Source organism: Aedes aegypti, unplaced genomic scaffold (assembly GCF_002204515.2).
Source record: "Aedes aegypti strain LVP_AGWG unplaced genomic scaffold, AaegL5.0 Primary Assembly AGWG_AaegL5_hic_scaff_1160_PBJ_arrow, whole genome shotgun sequence".
NCBI lineage: Eukaryota > Metazoa > Arthropoda > Insecta > Diptera > Culicidae > Aedes > Aedes aegypti.
Window position 1 is genome coordinate 4145 of NW_018734580.1, and position 27543 is coordinate 31687.

Genomic DNA, 27543 nt, shown 5'->3' on the forward strand with positions numbered 1-27543 from the left:
TAAATCGGACGCCCGGCTAATTAGTTATTGATTTTTGAATGAGTTGTAAAACTTTGGCTATAATTATTGGGCTGCTCTGCAGGCATCACTGGATATATGTAGTAAAACATAGTAGCCATGATTTGTGCGTGCTATCTTTCGCGCCAGGTGCAGCAATGTTGCCTGTTCAGAAGTTAAATGAGCACTGCTGAAGAATTTGCGACTGGATATATTGTGTATTTCTTTCACTACTGGACTGCGAAGTGCGGCCTCATAAGTGCGAAAGTGTGAATAAAAGTGCGGGATTGCATTGAATCCTGTTGATGTCTTCGGAGCACTTATTCTTTGATTTACGTAGAATAAGTCCCCCGAAGACACCTATGCGATTTGATGCAATTGCGCACTTTTATTAGCGTTTCCGCACTTGTAAAAACTTCTGCGATAGTCCAGTGGTGAAAGAAATGCGCAATATATCAATGACTAATTACTGAGGCGTCCGATTTTAAAACGGTCTTCGGCAAAGTTGTAGCTGATGAATGTATCTTACAGTATCAACGTAGCTCTATTCCCCAAGAGCACATGGGAAAACACTATGACCGATTGAATGAATTGGTTGCTTTTCTCATAGTAATTCCCATATAAACTTCAAAGGGCTTGTGCAGTCTCAGTTTTCATCCAAATGAGCTCAAATTTTGGGAGGACACTCAGAATTTGATCTTGAATCGAATGAGCGGTGTGGAGCAAAAACGATTTTTTGAACCACTCTAGCGTACATGTCCTCGTGATTATGATTTTGATCGAGATTTGTTCTAAGTGTTACGTCTGTTTGTCTGTGATTCTACCATGGATTCGGTAGATTATACAAGAAAATTTGTTTGCGTGTATGATAATGGTAAATTCCTATGCGGGAAGTTAACCCCCAAAAATGGTATTTTTGACGCACATTTTTTTTTTGCGTGTAAAGATGTTAAATGAGCCAGGATGATCGTTGACCGACTGTTCTTCCTACCTTGAATATGTACCGTGATTCGAGCAAGACTTCGAAAACCCCCTCCTCAGCAAAGCAAAAACTAACGGTAAAAAGCGAAGGTTTGACGACATGAGAGAATGTGTTTTATTGTTGTACCATTTCCCGGTGAAATTACAGTCAAATTTGAAACAAAATAAGCCAACTCAATTCGAATAGTCGTTCCTCCGGTTGCTCCACGTCGAAAATGGTATGTACGGGTAAATTTGTCACCTTTTCGTCGAATTTTAAATTGGCACTTCCCAAATTGCAGCAGCCACAAGAAGACCCAAATATGGCCGAAAACAACATGGTGGAAAGAAGACACGACGAACCGTGTAAACTTGCCGAACCGGTAGGCCAGAAAGAACACATGCCGGACAACCACGAAGTGGACCACACGGAAACGGTGAATTCCACGGAGAAAATGTCAGAAAATGACGATTTGACGGAAGAGGAAGAGAACAAGCTGCTGCAAGCGGAAGAGGACGACTTGGATGTGATCGATTGCTACACGGAAGATTTTGACAGCGACATGGAGAACGACTTCTGCCGGAAGGAAAAGCAGAAAAATGAGGAAACGACGAAGGAAAAGGAGAAAACCAAAGAAGCGATGCAAGAAAAGGAGAAAAACAAGAAAACGGTTACGAACAGTAAGAATATGGATAAGATAGAGGAGAAACCCCAAAACAAAACGACAACAGAGGAAGAAGTCAATCAGCAGAAACCGTCCCCGAAGAAAGTTGCCGCGGAGCTGGAAGATGATGATGACGAAGATGTAATCCAGCTTTGTGACGATATTTCGGACACATTTCTTGAAGATGATGCCATCGGCAGTTCGGCAGGTCCGACAAAACCGGAAATTTCCTCTCAGGCAAAGATTGAATCCGAGAAAGCACGAATTCTCAGTGAACCACTGGTCAAACAGTTGGTCATACCGGAGATTTGCGTGTCTGATGAAGAGGACGACAGATCGGTAGGTAGCCAGGAATCGCTGAGCTTGCAAATTGATCACTGTGTGGAAAAGGCTGCGGAATTGATCAGTGAAGTGGTGGAGAATGGGCGAGGCAAAACCGATCCGTCAAAAGCTGGCGGAACGGTTCCGGCGGGTAAAAATGGATCGGCGTTGAACGGAAGCAACGCTAGCGAGGGCGGCCTCTACGGGTGTCATGTAAGTAATGTTTGAGTACTTTTTTATTTATTAACCTCTCTACCGGCAGCTTAATTTTTTACCGCAAAATTCAAATTCAAATCGTTATGACTGTTTTGTTTTTCAATATTTTTGCACCATTTTTTCACAAGTTCTCAAACAACTCTTCTAGTTTAGGAATCCGTGTCGATATTCATTATTGGTGATCTGGTTTTAAAGTTATTCCGATGTTCCTTGCGGGACCGACATTTTCCATATAAAATGTCTTTGGCGGCCATTTTGTTTTTGATCAATTTATCAAAAAAATAAAATATGGGCTATATAATGCCAGGTAATAAGGAGCTTCTCAGAAAAAATCATACAAATCGGTTCAGTATTCTTGGAGATATCTGAAAATTACGATATGATGTTTTTTGAAGTTTTTAAGATCTTTATTTGGCCAGCGTGGTTCCAGAAACTTAAATGGTCATTACTTAAAGACGGCTGCACGAAATTGCTTCATTTTTTCACAACATACTCTCATTAATGTATTGTTTTGAAGAGTGAATATCCGAATACGATTAAAATTCTGTAGGCTGAGAAATTAACGAAGGGTTCTAGTTACGGCTCGGTCCCCCAAGGAATTTGGGAATATCTTCAAAACCAGATGACCAATGATCAATATCGACACTGATCCTAAAACTCGAAGAGTTTTTTGAGAGCTTGTGAAAAAATGGTGCACAAGTATTGAAAAACAAAAAAGTTATAACTATTTGAATTTGAATTTTGCGGGAAAAAATGAAGCTGCCGGTAGAGGGGTTAATACAGTAATACCTCCATGAGTCGATGTTGCATGACTCGATATCGACCCATGGATCCATACTAGAAATTTCATGGTTACTATGATGGTCCCTTGAAACAGCATTCCAAAGGATTTCTGCTCCATGACTCGATATTTCCATGAGTCGATGGTCCCTTCAATGTCGACTCATGGAGGTTTCACTGTAGTAGTTATAAGAACGAATTGCACACTAAATAACACACTCAAGCAAATACGAACAATTCTAAAATTTTTAGATTTATGTGATTACCTAAACCGTTCATGTTGGATTATTGCGCTATTTTGAACACATTGTTTCTTAAGCTGGAATTCTTTCAGGATCCTAGGAACTATTCCAGAATCCTTAGAGGATTTCCAGTATTCTTCAAGAATCCATAGGGGATTTTTAGGAACCGTTTCAGTATCGTTTAGGAATCCTTGCAGGATCCATTAGGAATCCTTCCAGAATTTTTCCAGTACCCTTCGGATATCCTTTCAGGATCCATCGGGAATCCTTGCAGGATCCTTTGCGAATCCCAGGGTCAGTATTTTTTTTTGGGAATTCTTTAAGGATTCTTCAGACAGTCTTCCAAAACTCTCCGGGAATCCATCGAGAGTCTTTAATGGATTGTTTGGTAACAGTTCCAGGATCTTTTGGGAATCCTTACATAATCTTTAGTGAATCCTTGCAGGAGTGATCCTTTGCTAATGCTTCCAGCATTTTTCATAATTCCTTCGGGAATCCTTTCAGGATTTTCTTGGTAATTTGAGCAGGATGCTTTGGAAATCTTTATTTCAGAATCCTACGGTTTCCTTCCTTCAGGATCCGTCGGAAGTCCTTCTCTAGGTCCCTCGAAATTCCTTCGGAAATCTCCAGAATCCTTTAGAAACCTTCCGAAATCCTTCGGGAATCCTTCCGAAATATTAAATATTTTTACGAAATTCTTCATAAATCCTTCGATAGATGCGCTCCAATTGTCAAGGCAAATTCGAAACGAAATCATGTTTGAAGGATGACACTGTATTCTTACCATTTCAAGACTAACAATTCAAAAGGCCTCATCTCCAAAAAGTAAACAATGAGAAAAATGCAATCTTGTTTTGTCAAACAATAAATCAAATTTAAATTATGAATTTAAGGTTATAAATACGCTCAATCAATATTTTAGTTTGTGTCAACATTGAAAAAAAGTATGGAAAGGAGTGCGTGTAGTTAATATTCACGAAAAACGAAGTTGGGAAAATTTTCGGACCTTCTAGTAGAATCGCACGGTTGATGTCCTTGTGCCGAGTTCTTTAAGCTAAGGAGAATTTTATTAGTAATTGAGAGAGGTTAGGTTTAACTAGCTACTTACAAACTGGTCTCCTTAGTTCTTCTATCCCAACAATATGCTTCCAGTGGTACTCCAGTGGTATAAAACCCTATAGAACAACATACGTAACTATCTTGGCATTAAGGGTAGAATAACTATTAACTTACAACCGATATAATAATCACCAGCAAACGTGAAATTCACTTTATAACAGGCTGGTTCTGATTGTGCTAACCTATGCGAAAACAATTCATTTGTATTTCAGGACTGCATTCAATAATTAATAATCTACTACAACTTACAGTGCAGCAAACCGGGTATTTTAGTCCAATAAAATGCAGAACAATCCAAATACTTTTGTAAGCTTACTATTAACTTCGAGAAATAAATTTAGTTTCAATACAATATTCCTTCACCTATGACTTGCGAAAAACATCTTATCTTCCTCATTCCCTGGCATTGACGTATGTCACGCATAGAGACTTACGCATGACTCGAGACATTTCACGGTCGGATATTGTATTCAAATCCGCAGTGCTGCTAGCGTTGGCAACAAACGACATAAAACGTCCGTAAAACCTTATTTTCAGTTGGGTCAAAATTATAAGAATTTTACCATATGACACACAAAATTGAATTTTCAGCATTTTTCGTTTATTTCCTTATTATAATAATTGTATCATGTAAAAATAGATGAAAGGGTAGTTTCTTAACAGTTCTGCATATTACAATTTACTTGAAATTGAATGGTTTGTGTTAAAATATGGGTGTCCATTTCGCCCCGTATGTTCATTATGCCCCCAATCCCCCTATGTTATTTTATCGTCCAGAAAGTCGATAGATAAACTAATTTATAGCTATGAATATTCATTACTATCATTTTAGCAAAAAATCCTGCTAAAAAAACGAGTCAAAGGAAATGAGGCTTTTATTTCACCAAAAGCTGTGCAGCCCTTTTCATTTGTGGCCATAGACGCCGGCCGACGCTGATGAGGCCTGTGAGTTGACGCCTTTGTTTACTCTAAAATGTGTTGAGGCCTTCTAGTTGTGGCTTGGTTTTTCATCATCTTCTGATGTGGCCTTTTGAAAATCATTTAAAATTGATGATGAAATAAAAAATTTGAAGTGTAGAAGAGTGTTAAGTGGTGAAGTAAAGTACATGGAGAAACCTACAGCAAGAGAAGATTCGTGCGGTCGATTAAATATGTGATTGATTGAACCCTTCGTCATCCATGAACATTATGTATGTGCTACGCGAGTTTGTCGTCGAGAAAATGTGTGGAAATATTGGTTCAATTGAAATAATATTACAATTGAACGTTATTTTTCATGCAATTGAAACCAAATCGTGTTTTTGTTGATTGTCTGTGAAGTACAGACAGGCTGACACAGGTATTATTAGGTAGTATGATACAAAATACATCAGTCTACAGGAACCCGATAATGTTCGCCGTTTAGACAACCACTGTATAAAATAATACAAGGAGCAGTCGCTCCGTAGTATTACCTGCATCTACTTAGTGAGTTTGGAACGTTTTTCGCAATCTACATTGCAATTTTGATGTTTGTTTAACAGGCCTCAACTCGGTTTCCGTCAGATATAGAAATGAGGCCTTTTTGAGAAAAGGCCGCATTTGCGATGAATATCCTGGTTAGCGGAAAATGATATGGGGCCTTTTAAAAAAATGTTATTTTTTCAACTTTTATGCATATTTTTGAATAACTATTGTATGTTTTAGTAAGAATAGGCTCTTATACACTGAAATCAGCAGAAAACCTATTTGTTTACATTTTAGACGTGAGGCCTTTTCAATTGTTGGTCTTGATTTTTGTCAAATTCACAATTAGCCTAATAATATAATTGCCCCTTTTAGAGTCCTCCTGGCTACACCACTGGTCCATCACCCGAAAGGCTTTGGGGTTTTTCATATTTTGACACGTAGAATCTACACTCAAAAAAATCCAAACGTCATTGCTACGTGAAAAATCACGTAGATCATTCCAAATTCATTTTACCTCCACTTCACCTGACCAAGATAAAGATCACTAAACCATTCATAACCATCAAATAGTGACTCGGTAATGTTTACTGAGGTTACCTATCGCGCTTACGTGGAATTCACGTAGGTGCCTGAGTTCATTTTGACATCTGCATAGTGTACGTACATTCGGTGTTGAGCTCAAATCCTAAGATGGCGCCCGCTTGATTTTAGAAGAACTTCAGAAGCTGCTGCTGCTTTAAACCCTGTGTAAGATTGATTTCAAGGTAAATATGCTTTGAATACCGAAGAATCCGTGCATTACTTCATATTTTATACGTTATTTATAACCTCTATCAATTATAGCACGCGAAGGCTACAACAAGACAGACCAAACTTACAACATTGGGGAAACGAACAGGAATCAAAATGCTCAGATTGGCAATAAAAATATCACAATTTTTTAAGTTTGTTTACATTTTCCAATTGGGAATTAGTTTTCTTCCAAAGCCTATTAGAAATAAGATCGGTCTTTATTACAGTTAAATTTAATGCAAAACCATCTAAGTCCTATTGAAACGCTTCGTAAAGGCTACCGGAAAATCCACGTAGCTCTTACGTTTAGCGACGGTGGAATGGACGAAGTTCAAAAGTTCATGCGTTCATTCTGGGCTACCTATGATTAACGTAAGAGCTACGTGAAAAGTGCGATGGAAAAAAACCACGTATGTTTTCACGTAACAATGACGTTTGGATTATTTTGAGTGTAATAAAAATAGTCCGGTTGGAAACCCCGTGTAACACCATCGTGACCTTCCCTTGTAAGCTTAGTGATCTTATGAGCGCTTCTACAGTTATCAACTGAGAGCTTTCTTTGTCAAATTGACCTCTTTTCATTCCTATATCGTGTGGCAAGAACAAAGATATTCTATGCCCTGGAAAGTCGAGAAAATTCCGTTAAGAGAAAATATTCTCGACCAGCGGGATTAGAATCCACAACCCTCAGCTTGGTCTTGCTGAATAGCTGCACATTTACCGCTACAGTTATCTGGGCCCTACACTAGCGGTGTCTAATGTCGAATTCGTTTTTGAACCTAGATTGGAGCTGGCGCAACCCGTTCTGAATCAAAGTTTCGACCCCAACTCGGTGTAGGTTCGACCGAACCACAATTTGCTTGACGTTGGTTTGTTTATGTGTTGATCACCGCCTCAGTCTCTAAAAACGAAAACGCAAGCTTCTCATTTCGCGCGAAATCCACAATTTTTTTTTTTAATATTTTAAACCTTCAACGAAACAAACTAGTATTTACCGTTGATGCTATACTTATTTCAATTTCCAGCAGGAGGATCCGGACGTGTTGAAGTTAAAGCTGGACCTTTACCAAGACATGGGAGGTATGGATTACGAGGCCGAAGATAAAACGGAAGACGGTGAAAAGTTGACAGTGATAAGGATCAAGGAAGAGCCTTGTTCGCCGAGAAATCTTTTCTCGGAAAATGAAATCCCCACCATTGAATTGACCTCGACGGACGACGAAGTAGTAACGATTTCCATCAGTCCGAAATCGAAGGTAAAAACCAAACAGAACAAGAAAAGCAAGAAACGGAAGTCTAAGAAGAAAGGATCCACGGAATATGTGGACCTCAGAATGGATTCATCGGAAGATTCCTTTCCAATTGTGGTGGATTCATCAACGGTTTCGATTGATTCCCGGAATACCGAGATGCATTCTGAAGAGTCTGAAAAGGCAAAAGCTTTGCATAATCGTAAGGTCACCACAACTCCGGAGGTGAACGGTGTTGGTAAGAAATCCAAAACTGCGCGAAAGAGATCTGTAGATGCTGATTTGATCGAACCGCCAGTCAAAAAGAAGAAGAAAGTTGATCCAGCCATGATGGGATACCAAAAGCGCCGCAGATCCGTTGGTCGATCGGCATCGAAATCGAGTATGCTTTCGGTCACGTCGGTTTTGTCATCGATTCCGGATGAGGATATGGTTGTGATTTCGGCGAATGACGTCTTGCTCGCTGATCCATCCATGATTGTTACAGGTGAAACGACCAATATTGAGAACGATAAACGACAGAGTGAATCAACTGACGAGATAACCGATGGTAAGTTAGCAAACGATTCGAAAGAGGAATTAATGCACTCGCTAGATTTGAAGGAAGCTATTACAAAAGAATTGGTGCAAGAGGTCTCGCTGAACGGCGACAAGAATGAGAATGAGTCGGATGAGCATAGCTTCCCATTGCCAACAACGGATATAGCGCTAGAGGACATGCTTGAGTCATTTATCGATAAAGAAGCGAACAGCAAACATTCCGAACTAGTTTTCCACTCCATTTCCCCGGAGGAAAAGTTTTTGATGGATTCGCTGTTTGCAGATTGCGAGAAGCAGTCGCAACAAGTCCCCAGCGAGGATCACCTGGAATCCCTCAAAACCATCATGGATGACGGAAAGCCTCTAGTTGAGCCCCAGAAAGTAACGGAACCAATCGCTATAAGTTACACAATTTGCGATGAAAGTATTCAGCCGGAAACTGTTCACATGCAACTGGAGACTTATGCTCCCGAAGGCGAATCTGTACCGGATATGGCCAAAGGACCAAAAGCTCCGAACATCAAAATCATCCAGAACTACCAGAAATATCCATTCCAATCTAAACCTCCGAAAAAACAGAAGCTCAAAGATAACAATTCCAATGGCCAACAGCGTAAGGGGCGAGGACGTAAAAAGCGAGAAGTCAAAGATGACACCGACGAAGAATATCTTCCATCAAAGGTACGCACTCGCAATCGCGGCTCAAAACCACGAAAGCGTAAAAATTCAAAACCCCAATTGGAAGAAGAGGAGCTCAACGTCGTGGATCAACAACAACACCCGGAGGATGGACCTCTCATTTCGGAGCATTCTCTTCCCAAATTCGACAACGGAGACGATGACGACGACGGAACGGCAACTACGTCCACGGTGTGCCGTAACATGCCAACCCTGGAGGAGGATTTGGCAATGACCAGTTCGGATGAGGGTGAAACGTTCGAGGCTACCAGCAAGGAATTGATTACGACGTCGCCGTCGAAAATTAGCTCATCCAGTACCGAAGGAAGTGGTGGTGGTACAAAGCTGAACGATGATGGGAAAAAGGAGAGAGACGAACGACAACCAATTCGGATCACGAAGGGTAAGTGTTGCTCTATCTTAATGACAGGTAACTAACCGGAGGTTTGGGCATATTTGATGTGATTAATATTCACTTCCTTTTCCCTATCAGCCTAGATAGTGTTGGTAGCGCTTGTTTCAATTGACTAATGTCGAATTCGTTTTTGAACCTAGGTTGGAACTGGCGCAACCCGTTCTGAATCACAGTTTCAACCCCAACCCGATTCAGGTTCGACTGTACTACAATTTATTTGACATTGGTTTCTTTATGCGTTGATCACCGACCCAGTTCCTAAAAACGAAAACGACATAAGAATCCGCGACTGCCTGTTCTGGTGAGAAAAGTCTACCTAACAGGTGACCCCTACTTTTCCAAGATATTCAGCTGCTCTTCTTCAGTCTCAAGTCTAAGTAGTGTGGGATTAGAAATATGTTAGTTTAAATTGTCACCTTTATGGTTTCGCATTACATATGCGTTTTACACAGTGTATTCTGTTCTTTTTTGCCTTTGGCAATTTTTAATAGATACCTAAGTGTTTTTTTTTGCTGCTAGTCTTTTTTGGTGATGTGATTGCAAAAATTTTAATCCTACCTACTTTTGGTAATGGCTATGGTTAGTTGTGCAAGAAAACAACAAACGGTAAGAAAAAAATCAAGAGAGTCGAGCCCAGATGGAAACGTCGGCTTCCGCTATGATCGACCTCATGTAATATCATAGGTATGCACACGAAACGAAAAGCAAGCCATTTTTCCAAACTATTGTTCCGAGAATTATTCAGTTTTCGCTACATAATTTCATCGGTTTTCTTCAGTCATTGGCTTTGTCCGCTCTTGCATGTTGCTCCGTCGATTAACATTTTGGTCTTTCTGCTCCGGATAACAGAGAATCCGCGTCTGGTCCGGGACAATGGAAACGCTTTTGAAGAAGCGAAATGATGCGTTCCAACGGCTGAAATGGGAACATGCAGGTGCGAGTCAAGTGACGCAAGAAACACTAACCTTCGAAATAAATGATCGGCTTCAAAAGTTGGCTGGTTGATCGAAGAACTGCCGTCGGTGCTTAATGTACGAGAAGATTACGAGAAATTATTCTACATTAATAATTCAGAGATGAACCAGCCTCTGGCTGAAAAAGATAAAATAAATAAAAATTCTACATTAATAAACCCTTAAAACCTGGAACGAATCTTGAATTTTCAAATGGCCACAATTCAGAGACCAGTAGATCAATCAATTAGAAATAAATTTTGAAGTAAATGCGGTTAGTTGGTCTTACAATCCTTGGGTAAGACATCCTCCCTGACCCCTTCCCCTTTTCTAGGTAACGAAAACGTGGACATGAGGGTTCCAAAATTGGCCTTAAACGGATATCTCAACATCCGAATTGGCTAGAAGGTTGGTGTCTTCGGCAAAGCTGTGCAGCAGATCAAGGGGTATCTGGCGGTGAAAAGTCAGATTGAATATTCATCCGCTAGGTGGCGCTTGCGACAAGTTTTCTTCAATCGCGTGTATTTCAAGATCCGTATCAGCTAGAAAATTGGTGTTTTCGATAAACTTTTCATCAGGTCATCAAGGGCTATCTGGTGGTTAAGAGTCTGATTGAACATTTATCCGGTAGGTGGCACTAGTAACAAGGATTCTGCAATCTTCACTACCTCAAGATGTCTTCGGTAATGATATTCAGCTGATTGAAAGTTATCTGGAGGTGACAAATATTGGCGCCAATGTATGGCAGATCAGAAATTGTTACCAATGCTTTATTCAAACAGTTACGACCATTAGGGTGGTTCAAAAAATGGTTTTTGCTCCACACCGCTCATTCGATTTCAGATCGAATTCTGAGTGTCCTCCAAAAATTTGAGTTATTTGTCATAAAAACTGAGACTGCACAAGCCCTTTAAAGTTTGTATGAGAATTAGTATGGAAAAATCAAGCAAGTCATACAATCGGTCATAGTAATTGCATAAGGTACCGTGGGGCAAGTGGGTAATGGAATTCCCATAGTTGAGATTCTTCAAATTCTAGAGACTTTAAATTGAAACAAATGAGGTCGTGTATATTTTTTAGCTTGATTCCCACCAAATATAAGCAGCATACTAAAATTGATTTTTATGAAAAATTGAAGAAAAAAATACAGAAAAAGTTTTTGAAAAATGTCTCCTTACTTTTCACTTGCCCCAAAAGTGGGGCAAGTGAAAAGTTTACCGTTTTGAACAATAAATTCAAAAACAAACAGTTATATTCAAGATTTCTGTTAGCTTTAACATTTGATAAGGCTTCCCAATGAACAATTATATAAATAACATGTAAACAAAGAAAATGTTATTCTTTTCACTTGAATTTTCTTCTCTTCAGTTATGTTAGTTGAAATGATTCGACAACATTATAACTGCAACATTTCCAATGTTAGTTCTTACATTATAGGACAGCAATTGCATTTCTGCTCTGTAGAAATTCCACCGCTCGTTATTTGTTTTTGAGAAAGTCGGATATGACGTCGGATAACTCTTCGGGAGAAATCGAACGGAATCCTTCAATAACGTATTTAGAATCTTTTTTATGTGGATAGACCTATACCCCATTTTTATGTTTTGAACTAGCTTTACAAAGACATTCCACGAGGTTTCCGTGTGTTGTCTAATATTGCAATTTTTAGTCAACGTCTTCCTTTTAATTGGCTGCCCGAAGTAGACATTGTAATTTATTTATTTGTTTATTTGTTACATCAACAGGCAAAGTGAGGCCCCAATGATGTTGGTAGTTAAAAACATACAAATCGAGACAAGAAAGGTCAAATCTACAAATAACACATATGGAAGTCAAGAGCTAAAACTTAATCTGAAGCACATTCAAAGCCGTTGTCAGTTGTTTCGTCCAGCAAAAAAGGATGAAAATCTTCGACGTAAGAACTCACGAGTGAGATGAAAGTCGAAGATTGATGCGACTCGGTTGAAAAGTTTCAGTAATCCGTTGATCCCACCGTTAGTACTGTAGTTCGTCCGTCGGAGCGAACTATTGCGGAGCAGTCGTGGTCGAGCATTCAAGTCAATTTGTTCGAGGATTGATGCGCAGTCTATTCGTCCCTGAAGCGTATCGGCGATCGTCAAAGCTCTGATTGTGTCTCTTCGCGTGCGGAGTAGCTCGAGATCTATTAGTTGGCATCTGCTCTCGTAACTAGGTAGGCGGAACGGATTCGTCCACGGTAGTTTGCGAAGCGCAAAACGTAGAAAGCGGCGTTGAACCGACTCGATTCGCTCGGCGCCGTTGTTGTATGCAGGACACCAGACTGCAGAACAATATTCCAGAGTGGAACGAACGAGGGAGCAATAAAGCGACTTTAGGCAGTAGATGTCCGTGAAGTTTTTGGCGATCCTGAAGATAAATCCAAGGGTTCTGGACGCCTTGTCTACGGTGTACGACACATGCTGCCTGAAAGACAATTGTGAGTGTATGATGACACCCAGATCTTTCACGTGGTTAACGCGTTCGATAATCGTCCCATACAGACTGTAGGCGAATAGGGTCGGCTGCTTCAGTCGTGAGAACGTTATAATTGAACATTTGACTGGGTTAACTACCATCCTATTAAGAGAGCACCAGTTAGCGAAAGCGTCAATCTGTTGTTGCAAAAAGTGGCAGTCGGTTGTAGAGCGGATCTGTAGGAACATTTTTAGGTCGTCGGCGTAAGACAAACGAGGACCTTTGATTAGCAGATGAACATCGTTGAAATACAACAGAAAGATCAACGGACCCAAATGGCTACCTTGTGGGATGCCAGAAGAAGCAGAAAAGCTACTGGATTTGAAATCGCCAATTGAAACCAATAATTGACGACCGGTGAGGTACGTCCGGAACCAACATAACAAATTGCCGCTGACACCAAGTCTGTCGAGTTTTGCGATCGCGATAGCGTGGTCCAGCTTGTCGAATGCAGCAGAGAGATCGGTGTATATGACATCCGTCTGCGTACGTTCCGTCATGCTATAAGTGATGTAGGATGTGAGGCACAGTAAATTAGTGGTAGTTGACCGGCCCGCAGTGAAACCATGCTGGTCGGGGCTGAGATACTGCTGACAGTGTGAGAGCAAAGGTTCCATAACGACAAGCTCAAAAAGTTTCGAGACGGAACACAACGCCGCAATTCCTCGGTAGTTATTCACGTCGTGTTTACTTCCTTTTTTATGTACTGGGAACATGTATGCGGTTTTCCAGCAGGACGGAAAAGTGCCACTGGAAAGCGACATTTGAAAAAGATGACGGAGAGGAACTAGCAAGTTGTCGATGTGTTTTTTCAGGAGTGCGGAGGGGACACCGTCTGGCCCCGGATTATTTGAGGATTTGAGCTTTGAAGTGGCCTTGGTGATCGCGTCGAATTGTACGTCGATAGCACTCAACGATTCACCATTCAGAGGAACATAACTGGCTGCGCGGCTTACTTGGTCCTCGGTGATGCCCTCATCGTTGAAAACGTTGGCAAATTTTTCAGCGAACAGCTGACAGATTTCTTGCGTGGTAGATGCGATTTCTCCGTTCAGCTCCATAGACGACGGAAGGCCAGATTCCTTACGTTGTTCATTTACAAATTTCCAGAAGGATTTGGGCTTATTTTTAAGTTTAAGCTCTATATCTCGCTGGTGCTGAGAGTAACATAAGCGACTTAATCTTTTATATTCGTTATTGATCCTCATTCCTTAAAGCGGCTCTCTTCTGCGACTTAAGTTGGCGAAGCTCTTTTGTTTGCCAGGGAGGATGTGCGTCTTGAAGATGTATGCGCTTTGGTACATGCCTGTCGATGACATATGAGAGAACATTTGAAAAAGTAGTTGCAGCGACTTCAACATCGCGGGGGTCAAGAATAGTTGCCCAATCGATACTTGACAGGACATCTGCAATGCTACGATGATCGGCTTTCACAAAGTTGTACGAAACAGAGGCGGGGCGATCGTCGAATTCGGATATCTGGTAGCCTTCAATAGATATCATCAACGCAGGATGATGAGCGACATCTTTTACTAAGGCGCACGGAGCCTCGGAAATTATTGGTGCTTTTTCTTGGAAACTCACGAAACATAGATCCAGACTACGGTTATTTTCATTGACAACGTGATTGATTTGAGTCAATGTGGCGGCACTGTAGCTATCCAACAGATTAATCGCACAGGCATGGAACGACGAGCACTCGGGGTCCGGGTAGAGGAAACCGCTGTGAGACGGTTTCCACGAAACACCAGCAAGATTGAAGTCACCGACAATGATTATTTCGTCCGTCGGGGATGCTGACTCCATCATAGAGAACACAGATTGACAGTGAGCATTAATAAGTTCGACGTCGCACTATGGCTTATCAGGTGGCCAATAATCAAAAAAGTAATGTGCCCGAAATTTCAATTCTTGTTCGCCATTTCATTTTAAACATGTCTGCTAAGAAATCCCCAAAATATTAGGGCATGATTTGCATTGCACACTCAGATATGAGGTGCCAAAGTTGAGCCTATGGAGAAAAACTTGTTTTTATTAACAACAACTATGGTTTGCTCAAATTAATATAACTTTTTTTCTATAATACTTACGTGAAATGTTTTTACACCATTTGAAAGCTTACAATAAAGGCTTCCTAGAACAATAAAAAAATAAAAAAAGCTTCAAAATAGTGGCTTCTATGATGTTTTTTATGAAGCGGTTAAAAAATCGAACAAGCTTATAGTTAACACATCGAGTACTTTTTTGTCCCAAGTTGTCCCAGGCTTAAATTCAGTTTCAAGGGTACTTTGAGATGTAAACTAAAGGATCGTGAAGAATTTAGCTGCACAAATTTGCACTTTTTTATTTTTAGACTTTTTGAATTTTTCCAATATTTTTAACCATTTCCTATTGAAAACAGCTAAAAACTAATTCAGAAAATAAGTGAATTTTGCTAAATCATTCAAATTATAATTTCTATGTAAGTTTTAATATTTATAATGGTTTGCACAACGTTAATCGCATAAATGGCTTATATGCATTACAAGTACCAAAGTTTAATATTTCGCTATAGGCCCTATTCAAAAGTTAGTCTCGAAAACTTGTTTTTGAAAATAAAACATCAAATTTGTATCATAAAACTCATAAATACGACATGAGATGGAAAAAATATTTTTGGCCGCCAGTCTGTATGGAAACCGCCCATAGTGCGTCGCGCACACCGATCGGGTGCAATGTACAAGGCGCACAAAAACAATGTACGACCGTCGAACTGGATAGATACCCAGACTTGTTCCAAGCACCTCCACAGGCCGTTGTCAAGAGCTTTCACTCTCAGTCCAGAGCGAACCGCCACAAGAACACCGCCTCCGGTGCGTTTGCAGCTATTGTTTGGATTCCGATCGCAACGAAATACCTCGTAACCGGATCCGAATACCTGATTAGAAAGCGTTTTAGAGTCAAGCCAAGTCTCGGTTAAGACGATAATATCGTAGCAGGCATCCGAGACGGCTAAGCGATAATCGTCGATACTTGTATTCATGCCGCCGACATTTTGGTAGTACAGAACGATGTCTAGTTTCGAAGTCGCTGCCGAAGGTTCGCTTATTCTGGAATGCAATAGTGCGTCAGGTGTCGAATGAGTGCATGTTGAAACAGGTGAATACTCGCCAGAGTCGGGTTGTTGGAAGACCCTCTCTCCGTTACCGACTACAGGACCAGAACGACTGTGATGAACGTGGGCAGCAAGAGGCAGGACTGTAGCGGAGGGATCGAGGGCTTCCATGAAGCTTTCTACGATGCGTTCTGGTTGTCCAGCAGCAGATGAAGTTGAAATATCGTCGTTGACACTAAAAATTGAGGGCGCATCAGGCGACGAAGGAACAGAGGCTTGAATGTACTTGCCTGTGAGTGCGCGATGGAAGACCCCTGATCCGCATCTAGCTAAAGGACCAGGACGACTGTGCTGAGCGATGGCGGGAGATGGCACGACTTCGCTAGAGGAATCAGGGGCTTCCAAAAAGCTGTATACAGTGCGTCCTGGTTGTGAAAATAGCTGGGTTGCGCAGTGAGCTTCTATTGAAGGGCCGTCGATGGAAATGAGATAATTGTCGGCGGACTCCAGATATGAGGAGGCCATGGTCGCAGCGATTTGACTATACAAGCGATTACTCGTGGTGGCAGAGGGATCCACAGCGCTAGAACGTGAGAACTGATCAAGCGGAGAAGAGCTACTAAACGATGAATACTTGCCTGTGTGAGAGGGTTGGGAGACCCTGTTACCATACTCGACAACAGGACCAGAACGGCTGAGATGGCGGGAAGCAGCTTGCGCGACTGTGTCGAGAGGTTCGAGGGCTCCCATAATGCGACAGGCAGTGCGTTCTGGTTTACAGCATTCAGGTGTTAACAGCTCGGTACAATGCCGGATACCGGAGTTGAAAATGGCGAGCTGGCTGGATCTGGGGAAATCAGGATAGCAGGCGTGTTTTGGCGTGGCAGCCACAAGTTTTTTGATGTGCTGTCTTCAAACTCGCGAAACAGTATTCCTTTCGGCCATGTGTCCGCGTTGAGCGCAGCTTCGCGAAGGCTAGGGTCAATGCCGACTTTGAATGAGATGAAGTTCAGGCGATTGGTATCGATTCCCCGCTTAACAAGCGGAATCGCTTTGATGATTCCTTCACAGTGCAAGCAATCCTTAACCAGTTGTTCAACCGCATCCGGTTTAACACTAGGGTGAATACGAGAGAGATACACCCAGAAAAGCTCGATGGGCTCAGGCACGGTAAGCACGTTTGCATCAGCCACTATTTTAGTGCCCCCGACGAGAGGTTTGTTGGAAACCGAACCGTCATCACGGCGTCTTTTCAAGGGCGGTTGTCGTGAGGAAGTACCAGGTTCTTGGGAAAGAATTGGAGTTAACGGGGTGATGCGCATGGATAGCTGCGCGATTTGCTGTCCTTGTTTGGCTAGTTCTTTCTTGATCTCAGCATGCACAGATTCTTGTTTTTCGGTAATAGCGTTAATAGCTTCACCAAATGAAGAAACCGTCGATTTGAACCTCGCAATTTTCATTAATTTGGCGCACTCATCGCACATCCACATTAGGTTCGGATTTTCATGAACGATTCTCACAAACGCCTTGTTGAGTTTTGCGACCGTACATTTCAGATGAACCATCCTCTCGCAAAAAGCTATACAAGTTACGCAATCCTCTTCGCATTTGATAGGCTTTGCGCAATGATCGCAAGCAGCGGACGATGACATGGTAAGGTGGAGATGCTCTAATTTGAAAGTACGGTGGTCGAGAAAGTGCACTGAGCGTACAGGTACGTAAACAGCAAAACAAAAGTACGGTTGCTTGAAAAGTGTAGTAAGCGCACAAACAACAAGATCGCGCGAGAGAAGTGTACCACTGTTTCACAGAATCTTAAAAGTGATTTCTCAATCTTATCACCAACTAAACCGGATCTTCCACGGAATTAATGTTCACAGACGGGCAATTCAACGGTTGACACAGAAAGGATTCGATTAAATACGATTAAATAACGGAATAACACTATAATTTCCGGAGCGATACATAAACCAACCAAGTTTCGTACAGTGATGTTTGGCAACATCTTTTAGAGAAGTTTCATGATTTCTAATAGCTTTTAACGTATAGTGTTTCTTGAATTATCAGCATTATGTTATTCTATGATAATTGCGAACCATGTTTACTTATGGCTACTTAAAGAGAAAACACAAATTCAATCTTCAATGATAAACTTTTCACTTGCCCCACCTGACAAGAAAATTGACGGTGTTTAAATTTAGTTATTTTTAAGTCTACGTCGAATTAATTCTCAAACTTTTTTTATTGCACACGGGAAAAAAATCTGTAGTAAAAATAACTATTATAGCTGACTACGCTCATTCTCAAAACTACTATGGAAATTCAGACCAATTTACTATGTAAACGGTACACCCCACCGCATTACTGGTACATTTGACAGAAATAATTTACAACAATCTGATTCCAACTACAGACATGGTAAAATCAAGCGCATTTCTAGTCTGCTGAAATTTGCCGGTGCGAGCGCTTAAGTTAACCCCCTAAAATGGTAGTTTTTACCGCACATTTTTTTGCGTGCAGTTTGAAACTGTCACAGAGGACAACTAAGAAGTGGTACAGAAAATTATTTTCCGCAACTTTTTTCCACTGAAAATATTAAAATAAGATTGTACGCCGCCAACTTGTTACGGAGTAACAGTTGACAAGTTAACAATTTTTCGCTCTATTATGCAATAATGGCTGGAAAATCTCAGAAATCTCTTACCTATCGTAATGTTCTCAATGGCCTCAAAGGTTTACGCATGAGTTTAAAACGTTAATTCACATATTCAGTAAAATATATCAATTGTTTTCACTTACCCCATTTACCCACTTGCCCCGCGGTACCTTATGTGATCTTAAGGGTTAGAGCTGCCGATACTGTTAGACACATTCGTCAGCTAAAACTTTGCCGAAGATCGTACTCAAATCGGATGCCTCAGTAATTAGTTTTGATTTTTGTATGAGTTGAAAATCTACGGCTATAAGAATTTAACTACGAAAGTGTGTTATTTTCTTACAGCGTCTTGAAGCACAGTTGCATTGTTTTTGTGTTTTATTATGTATGTGGCACATTTCATAGCTATTTAAATAACGCATTAGTAATAATTTCTGGTTGGCCATACATTGGCGCCAATATTTTTCACCTCAATCTGCTGAAGACACCAACCTTTTAGCTGATAAGGATCTTGAGATAGAGAAGATAGTAGATTTATTTTTAAGAGCCGCCTAGCGGATGAATTCCCAATCAGACTCTTCACCGCTAGACAGACCATGATCTGCTGAACAGCTGATACAGACGATTGAAGAAAATATGGTACTTGCGCCACCTATCGGGAAACTTCTCAATCAGACCTCCAGAGAGCCCTTGATCCGCTGAACAGCTTTCCGAAGAAACCAACATTTTAGCTGATGAGGATTTTGAGATACAGATGATTGAATAAAATTAGTCACTAGCGCCACCTAGTGGATGAATTCCCAATTTTTCTTCGCCAGATAGCCCTTGATCTGCTGAATATCTTTGCCGATGAGACCAACCTCTTAGCTGACAAGGATCTTAAAGAAGAGAAGATTGACGATTTCTTGTTACTAGCGCAGCCTAGCGGGAGATTTCTCAATCATACTCTTCATCGCCAAATAGTCCTTGACCTGTTGAACAGCTTTGCCGAAGACACCAACCTTCTAGCTGATAAAGATTTTGAGATATACGCAATTGAAGAAAATTTGTCACTTGCCGAAAATACCAACATTCTAGTGATAAGGATTTTGAGATACAGATGATTGAATGAAAATATTCACTTGTTCGAAGAAACCAACCTGGTAGCTGATTTAGATTTTGAGATATCCGTTTGAAGCCAATTTCGAACCCCTCGTGCCCACGTTTTTTTCGTTAGGGGCGATCCATTAATTACGTAAGACAATTTTCGGGGTTTTTTCAACCCCCCTCCCCCCATGGTAAGATTTTTTTAATGAAAATTAAAAATAAATTGTATGGCGCGTAAGAAATGTCAAACAGGGGGGGTAAACCCTTACATAATTAATGGACAGCCTCTTACCTAGAAAAAGGGGAGGGGTCAGGGGGATGTCTTACCCAAGACCAACTAATCGCATTTATTTCAAATTAATTGATCTACTGGTCTCCGAATTGTGGTCATTGAAAATTCAAGGTTCTTCTCGGGCTTTTAAGGCTTAAAGGAATGTTTGCTCGTATGCTGGAAGTAGAGGGGCCAAGAAGTATCTTTTGCAGAAGTAACGACGGTACGTGCATTGAACCAGATAGATAGAACCAGCTGACGGAAGCTGTTCGTGTGCTATTGGAAACACAAAGGGCGTTGATAACAAAACAAGCTGCAGCTTCAACTACCGTAGAGGAGTAGCTGGCCAGTTTTCGTAATATGCGCTCAAATCCAAGCGACACACAACTACCACGATTCAATCTTCCGACGTTCAACGCGACAGGAAAATATTGGGCATTATTCAAGGACAACTTTGTCAGCAGTGTAGACAAGGGAAACTTAAGAATGCGCTCAAATTATTATTGGTTATTAGTAATGGCAATTATAAAGAGGTATGGGATACTCTGGTCGAACAGTACGGCAAGCCGAAGTTTACAGTTTCGGCGCTTGTCCACGAGTTTTGTAACCAACCAGTAATCAAAACAGCGAATCGTGAGAATCTGGCATGTTGTAAAAAAAAGTAGATGACAACGTAAGATCGCAATGGACAGCGCATATCGTGGATATCGACAACCCTACTTACGAAGAATTGCTCAAATTTCTCAAGCGAAAATGTGACACCTTCGAAACCTGTGCTGCTTTTAGTAGCAAACAATCGGGTCACGAACACATTCAAGTACCACATCTACTACAGCGGCGGCGACAGAGAAGAACGTGAAGTTGGCTTCATAGTGATTGTGAAGCAGATGAAGCGAATAACTCGCTTGAAAACCGGTAAGGGACCGAATCTGTGTGTTGAGCATGAACTTCTGACGGAATGTTTCAATGGCTGAAGCGGGAATCGAACCCACATCCCATGAAACGATGCGCTTACTGCCAAACGACACTAACCGCTCTGCCACGAAGCTCAGGGAAATGCGCAGATTGTAAAAGAAGATTCCTTCCGACCCGTCATTGGAACGGAAAGCCTCCAATACGTTATCAGTGATAATGGCCTGCGGCTAGTAACCTTCGCTACTGCTTCGAATAAACATCCGCAAATACATCTGGCGATACCCGAGTGGCGATGCCTGCTTCCAAATAGACACGTGATGTTTGATGGGCGACATTTCTCAGATGTCATGGAAGTCAGAACCTTCCGAGGCCCTAGTATCGACAACAACGTCGCGGGAAGTGATTCGCACTGGTCAACGACGAAAATGAAACGACTGGTTCGATGAAGAGTGACAGACATGAAGAATGTCACCAGATGCCGTATGCTTGTGGCCGGTACCCGAAAGCACAGAGAGCGGTACAGGACAGCGAGAGCCGAAGAAAAAGCGAATCCACCCTCTTTATTTATGATTTTATGATGATGCTACATCAAAGAATTTTCTGGGTGGTTTTCGGTCTTCGCCAACGCCAATTTTTATGTTTTTTTGATATTAGCTTAATATCTATGAGGAGATCTTGAGATTACAGCTATCAAATTAGGAACCACGATATTTTCTAGCACCAGTACTGAGATTCTGGTCAGATTGCGGTAGAATTTTGATGCTCCCCGTTTGTGTTCTTAACAGCATGTTGAATTTCGGAAGTTCTAAGTGTTTCTGTGATATTCTCGTTATTTTGGTGGGGTTTCTGATAGTATCCTTGGAATTTCTAGAACTTAGAATGTAGAGATTTTTATGGGAATTGTAGTGATTCCATTGGTAGTCGTTAGAATTCAATGAGGATCTCCCCTAAAACACCTGGGTTACCTTTGAAATAATTAAAATTCTTATCGATTTCACAAAAAATCCCATTGAAATCTTTAAAATATTTACCGACATTCAAAAGGTTTATATTAAAGCTTTGCTTGGAAATTCCAACGGAACTGGAAATCCGACATCCCTATCGGAATTCCCAAAGTTCCTACAGGAATTCCGGAATTCCAAAGGAAATCTGAGAATCTGAGATGTCAGTATTTACACGTAAAATTCAGAATTACATTATAAATATATGAATTCCTACCAACATCCTAAAATTCCTAGAAAATAACATAATTATCGTATTGCCAGAATTCACACGGATATTACAAATTGCTACTGCCGGTAATCATACCGGAATCTCAGCATTGGCGGGGCGAATGTTTTCGTAACCTCAAAAATTCCTAAGCAAAACTCAAAATACCTTCCGAAATAACAAAACTCATATCGTTTTCCCATGATTTGTACTCAAATTAAATTATTCCATTCAATTCCGCAATCTCAAAGCATGTGTAGCAACCTCTGAAGCTAACTACCAGTAGGTTGTAGTAATTGCTACCTTTATTCATAGCAATGCGTTGTTTGTAGTATGTTCGAAAGGTGTAGAAACGAAAATGACACAAACATGTTCCACTCGTGTTCCACATATAGCGTTTTACTACCGAGAATGTAGTAAACTCAACTTTACTACATTTTATTCAATACGGCCCAGGTGTGTCTCGCGCACAAGTTCCCGCCATGTGTAATGATCGAGTAGGGAATTGCTGACCGATAAAAACGGCAGTGGTTGTCAGGTGGAAGAAGCACCTTCAACAATTTTTGAACGGTGGAAATGGAAATGTAGCGAGAAACAGGATGAACATTGATGATTACGATCAAGCTGTGGACCTATCGACCATAATAAAAGTTAAGAAGGTAATCAGCGAGCTGAAGATGGATGGATGGACTCATACGCCCAATCAACAACAAAGGGCATAGACTGGAGTGCGTCAATTACAGAGGGATTACCCCTGCTGAATTCAGCGTACAAAATTCTGTCGCGCATCCTGTTAACGGACTAAGGAGTCCTTCGTCGGCGAATACAAAGCTGGATCTAGATCATTTCCGAGAGTATCACTTGCAAACTCACCATCTGTTCATTGATTTCAAGGCGGCGTACGATTCAGTGAAATTAAAACAAGCTGTGGCAGATAATGTCTGAACATGATTTTCCGGCGAAACTAATTAGGCTGATACGTGCTACGCTGAATGCTTCGAAATCAAGTGTTTGGATCGCAGGCGAGGTGTCAATCTCGTGCGTGACTAGCCGATCCCCATTTCGAGAAACCAAGAAAAATTGACGTAATTCTAGAAGTGGATGTTTTTTGTCCTTCGTTCAAGATGGAAAAAGTGAAGCTCCATATTTCCAGCAGCATGGAATCTCGCGTTCCGGTTGGATTGTTGCTGTCCAAGTTAGGGCTACTACTGATCTAATATGCAACACTGCTATTGTCACTATGTGCACCGAATTCAATATTGATATAATGCTACGACAGTTTTGGGGAAGTCGGGGAGGTGAACAAATCGAAGCCGATAACACCGGAGAAACAAAAAAGCTGTCGAAGTATTCCAAACCACCCAAACGTGACGAACTTTCATCGACTCAAGTCAATGCACCGGAAATTTGCAAGCGATCCTGTTTCAAGTAGCTGTACTATGATTATATGGCAGCGTATTTGCATCTAGGTCACAGGGGTCTTGGAACGTAAAGTGCTGCGAACAATACTGGCGGCGTCGTATAAATCACGCGTTATACCGTGTACGCACCTAACTTTGCGCAGTTCCAAACTTTGCGCATTTTAACCAAGCATGAAAAAATATAATTTATCAATGATTTTTTCAACAATTCTGTTTCACTAACATGTTCGTTTATGTGAAATAAGTATTTGACATACATTTGTTTACTAAGAAACCCTTGTTAATGTTAGTAAATAAACCAAAAAACCTTATCGTCACACGTATTATCCTCAACTTTTACACCGTCTTAGCACAAGCACTAAGGAGTGACTCTTCCAAAAATCAACATTTTTCTGAACAAAACTGTGTTAATGAGAAGTATATTTGCGGTGTATTTGCAAAAACGGTAATTATTCTAGTAATTCAATCAATGTTCCATATAATATGTCGAATTTTTATTTAAAAAAAAAGCGATGCGCAATGTTAGGAACCATTTTTACATGAGGGTCTTTAATGTTTGCGCACTTCTAACAATTCAAAATGGATTCTTAAATACATGTACGTCATAGCAAATGCTAAAGCTGTCGATCTTACCAGGAGTCACTCAATCCATAAGGCAACGGCTACATATAATATTCCTGATAGTACTTTTTTATGAAGCTTAAGGCAAGGTGCTGCGATCGAAAAAATCTCGGAACCCCACTTATTGACGCAGGAGGAGACTTTTACTGTAACATAATATAATTGCGGTGGCTTCACCAGCTTGATGGACAATGATACACTTTCCAGTTGTCTAGCAAAAAAGAGCCCGATTCAATTATGGATATTCGGTACGTATGGCAAAAAAATGAATCGCTTGAACAACGATATATCACTTAATTAATTGATGCTTTCTATGGATTTGATTTCAGTGGAAAGTAAGGGTCCGTCCATTTAAGGGACAGCCCCTAAGCAACCTTCAGCTTGAAATACTAATTGACATTACTGCAAACTGAGAAAATTTTCGAGCATAGCTCACCTGAGCTTCAGTGAAGCACATCACTGCTAAAGGACTCGTCAAGTTCATCTGGCAATCCTCCACTTCCAGCTGATGACATGTACAACAGAGAAGATTTTCTTTAAAAAGCTTCCAAATTGTTGCGAATATCAAATCGTTCACCGTACCATTAGCAGTGAATACGAACGTCGAATTTGGATTCCGTTATTCAAAGAGATGGAATAAAATAAGACCAAACGAGAAAACAGATACAACAAGTAAATAAAGAAGGTTAAGAATTAAAAAAAAAAACAAGAGAATAAATTGTATAAGCAAGGTACGAAAACAAATAAGCATAAACTACAGCTGTAAACTATATTTGTTCAGATTGTAATCTTGTGAATATATAATAAAAACGAAGAACAGAGTAAGTCACTATTCGTGGCCACTCTATGTTTGGTGGTGGATGAACATTGAATTATATTGAAATTCATGGAAAAACTCCTGATGAAACTCATATTAGTTGTACCTTTTTATTTCATACAAAACCAGTAAAAAAGTAACATTATTTGGAGCAAACGAGCATTTTAAAGGCATGCGCAAAGTTAGGCATCATATGCGCAAGTAGGAACAATCAAATTTTGTGGCGCAATGTTAGGCACAAGATATTGCATCACGTTTTGCATATTTTTATTTTTTATGAAATTATTTCTATTTCTTTTTAATCATGTGTTCTACTGAAGGGTTAAAATTGCCTATTCGTTGGCAGAAGTTTGAATAAAAAATACATATTTTAGCATTATTTGAAGCAAAAATAGGATGATGATTTCTTAACTGCGCAAAGTTTGGTGCGACACGGTACACCAGCAAACGGCGTGCCGTTGAAATGATCGTTTGTTAGATGGACTAAAAGTCCCGGGTGGTACGTCCCAAATTTAATGACAGGTTAAGATGCGCAGGAAGGGACGGGAACGAGGCAACTCTCATACAATGATCTAGGACTGTACCACCACCCAAATTAGCTAAATTAAAAAAAAAACATAACAAATTATTTAATTGTATTTGTTACTGCATCAAAGTGTTCCTATTTCGCTCATCGTTAGCAGATTTATGACGAACATACCTGAAATATATATCAATTTAGAATTTCGTTATTTATCTTGATATTTTATAATTCAACCAGCAACAAAGAATTAAATAAATTAAAATAATATCAGACAACTTAATTGAAAGTTGTTGATGTTGCTAGAAGATATCCGTGCGAAAAAGTTTTTAGTTTTTACACTAGTGAGCGGTAATAGAGGCATGAGAGGCTACTGGTAGGTACACTGATGGTTTGTCATATCCAAGAAATGGGAGCTCATGAAATAATTATATCAAGACAAGAGCATACTAACATTTTGTACTTCCATTGTAGGTATTTTTAGCGAATGTTTTATTAACTCTTCTCTTTCGTTTTGCCCCCAAAAATTCGCCCTGAAGAATCGTTTAAAGTGATAAGAACTGATGGCGATAATTTGAAGCTCACTCTTTCGGTGCCCAAACGTTGTCGACCTAAGCTGAAAGGTTCCGGTAGTTCTCACCCAGAGTCAAGTGTGTTTCAATTGTGATTGACGCTGTTTTACAAGCTATTAAATTGAACCATTCTATTGCTCTTCTTTACTAACAATCAAGGTAACGCCAAGAACCCCAAGACAGCTGGTGGTGTGGCCAAACGAGGTCGACCGAAGGGCAGTAAGAATAGAAAGATTTCTGATTTCTATCCTTCAACCAACGATCGCAAAGAAACAATTGAACCGATAGAGGAATCACACAAAGAATCTGCCTCACAACAATCACTATCGACGATTGGAAAAGGTAAAGCGTTGTATTTACCACAACTTATATAATACAACCTTTCATTCACAGGGGACAAAGTATCCACCAAGCCGTCACAAAAGCGCAAGCGTAAACGTGTGATTAGCAGCAGCAACAGTGAAGTTAGTACCGCTACTATCAGTAACAGCGTGGATACTGAACCAGAACTACAACTGAGCGCATCCACTATCGGGTCGGACACTGAACAAACTGCAGAAGGAGCTAGTTTGGAAACAACCCAAGTCGCTGCCGACAAGATGGACAATCTTCAGATTGTAATATCGCCACTTACCGAGGATAAGATACGTAAAATAAACACCCCGCAAAAGTCTAAAGGGCTTACCAAAGCTAGCCAAACGGAAATTTCCGGCTTGACGTGGTCCATCGATCTACACCAGATAGACTTCCGATCGGAATACTTTGAGAAGCTTCGAATCCTGTTGAACAACGGGGCACGGACCGGTGGTGACCGTTCCTTCAATGGCGTGGACATTCCGAGTCGATCTTCGCTGCAGCGATGTCTGGTAATGTCACCTAACCCGAGACAACAACCGGCCCGACCTGTTCCAGATGGTCACAACAGGAGCTCTGCAGAGGATTTGTTGTTCCAACGCGCCCTCAATGAAGTCGAATTGGGTGCCAACAATACGGAGGACCGGTCGGCTCGTCAAAGATTGGTAATGAAAGATTGACATCTAGTGGAGTTTGAAACAAATGTAACGTATTTCTATATTTTACAGGAGCGAGTAGTTAACAGCGTACGGTCTACTTTCCGTATACCGAAGGTGAAGAAGCAGGCTTCTTCATCACCGCAGGATGTAACTTCATCGACGCCGCATGTTGCGGAACCAGTCTACAGAGATGATGATCTTGGCGTTGAACAGCTTCCCTCAACTTCTCGCTCCGTAGATCGATCTCAACAAAGCAACGGGCCGTCCAGCAGTCTGAGACCTCCGGAAACAGCTGGCGTAGTGCAACGGACCATTACAAACGACTACGTAGATGAGAATAGCGAGAACTCGGATAATGTCAGCGCCATGTCGAGAGAACGACAACAAATCAGACAAAACATCATGTTGCAGGACAGATTTGAGGTGCCGGCAAACCTAAACATGAATGCAGGCCGAGTGTAAGTATGCAACGGCTTTT

At 40.8% G+C, this 27543-nt stretch overlaps 1 protein-coding gene across 4 annotated transcripts; it reads left to right on the forward strand.

Annotated features, from left to right (window-relative positions):
* The first annotated feature begins 1024 nt into the window (after window positions 1–1024).
* Window positions 1025–27543, forward strand: LOC110680279 (microtubule-associated protein futsch-like). Of its 4 annotated transcripts, none has more exons than XM_021856101.1 (7): window positions 1025–1196; window positions 1260–2156; window positions 7570–9412; window positions 26020–26130; window positions 26212–26394; window positions 26446–27071; window positions 27135–27543. In XM_021856101.1, exons 1-7 carry the CDS (start codon window positions 1194–1196, stop codon window positions 27525–27527), a joined length of 4056 nt encoding a protein of 1351 aa, XP_021711793.1. In that variant the 5' UTR covers window positions 1025–1193; the 3' UTR covers window positions 27528–27543. The 4 variants fall into 4 exon arrangements, with proteins under 4 accessions (XP_021711793.1, XP_021711792.1, XP_021711794.1 ...); XM_021856100.1 differs by having other exon boundaries at window positions 1026–1196; window positions 7567–9412; XM_021856102.1 differs by lacking the exon at window positions 26020–26130 and having other exon boundaries at window positions 1026–1196; window positions 7567–9412.

Bases quoted from the DNA above. Each gene is read 5' to 3' on its own strand.
- LOC110680279 (XM_021856100.1), top strand. The intron at 2,157-7,566 runs GTAAGTAATGTT...TTCAATTTCCAG, and splicing joins GCGGCCTCTACGGGTGTCAT to CAGGAGGATCCGGACGTGTT. The intron at 9,413-26,019 runs GTAAGTGTTGCT...TTCGCCCTGAAG, and splicing joins ACCAATTCGGATCACGAAGG to AATCGTTTAAAGTGATAAGA.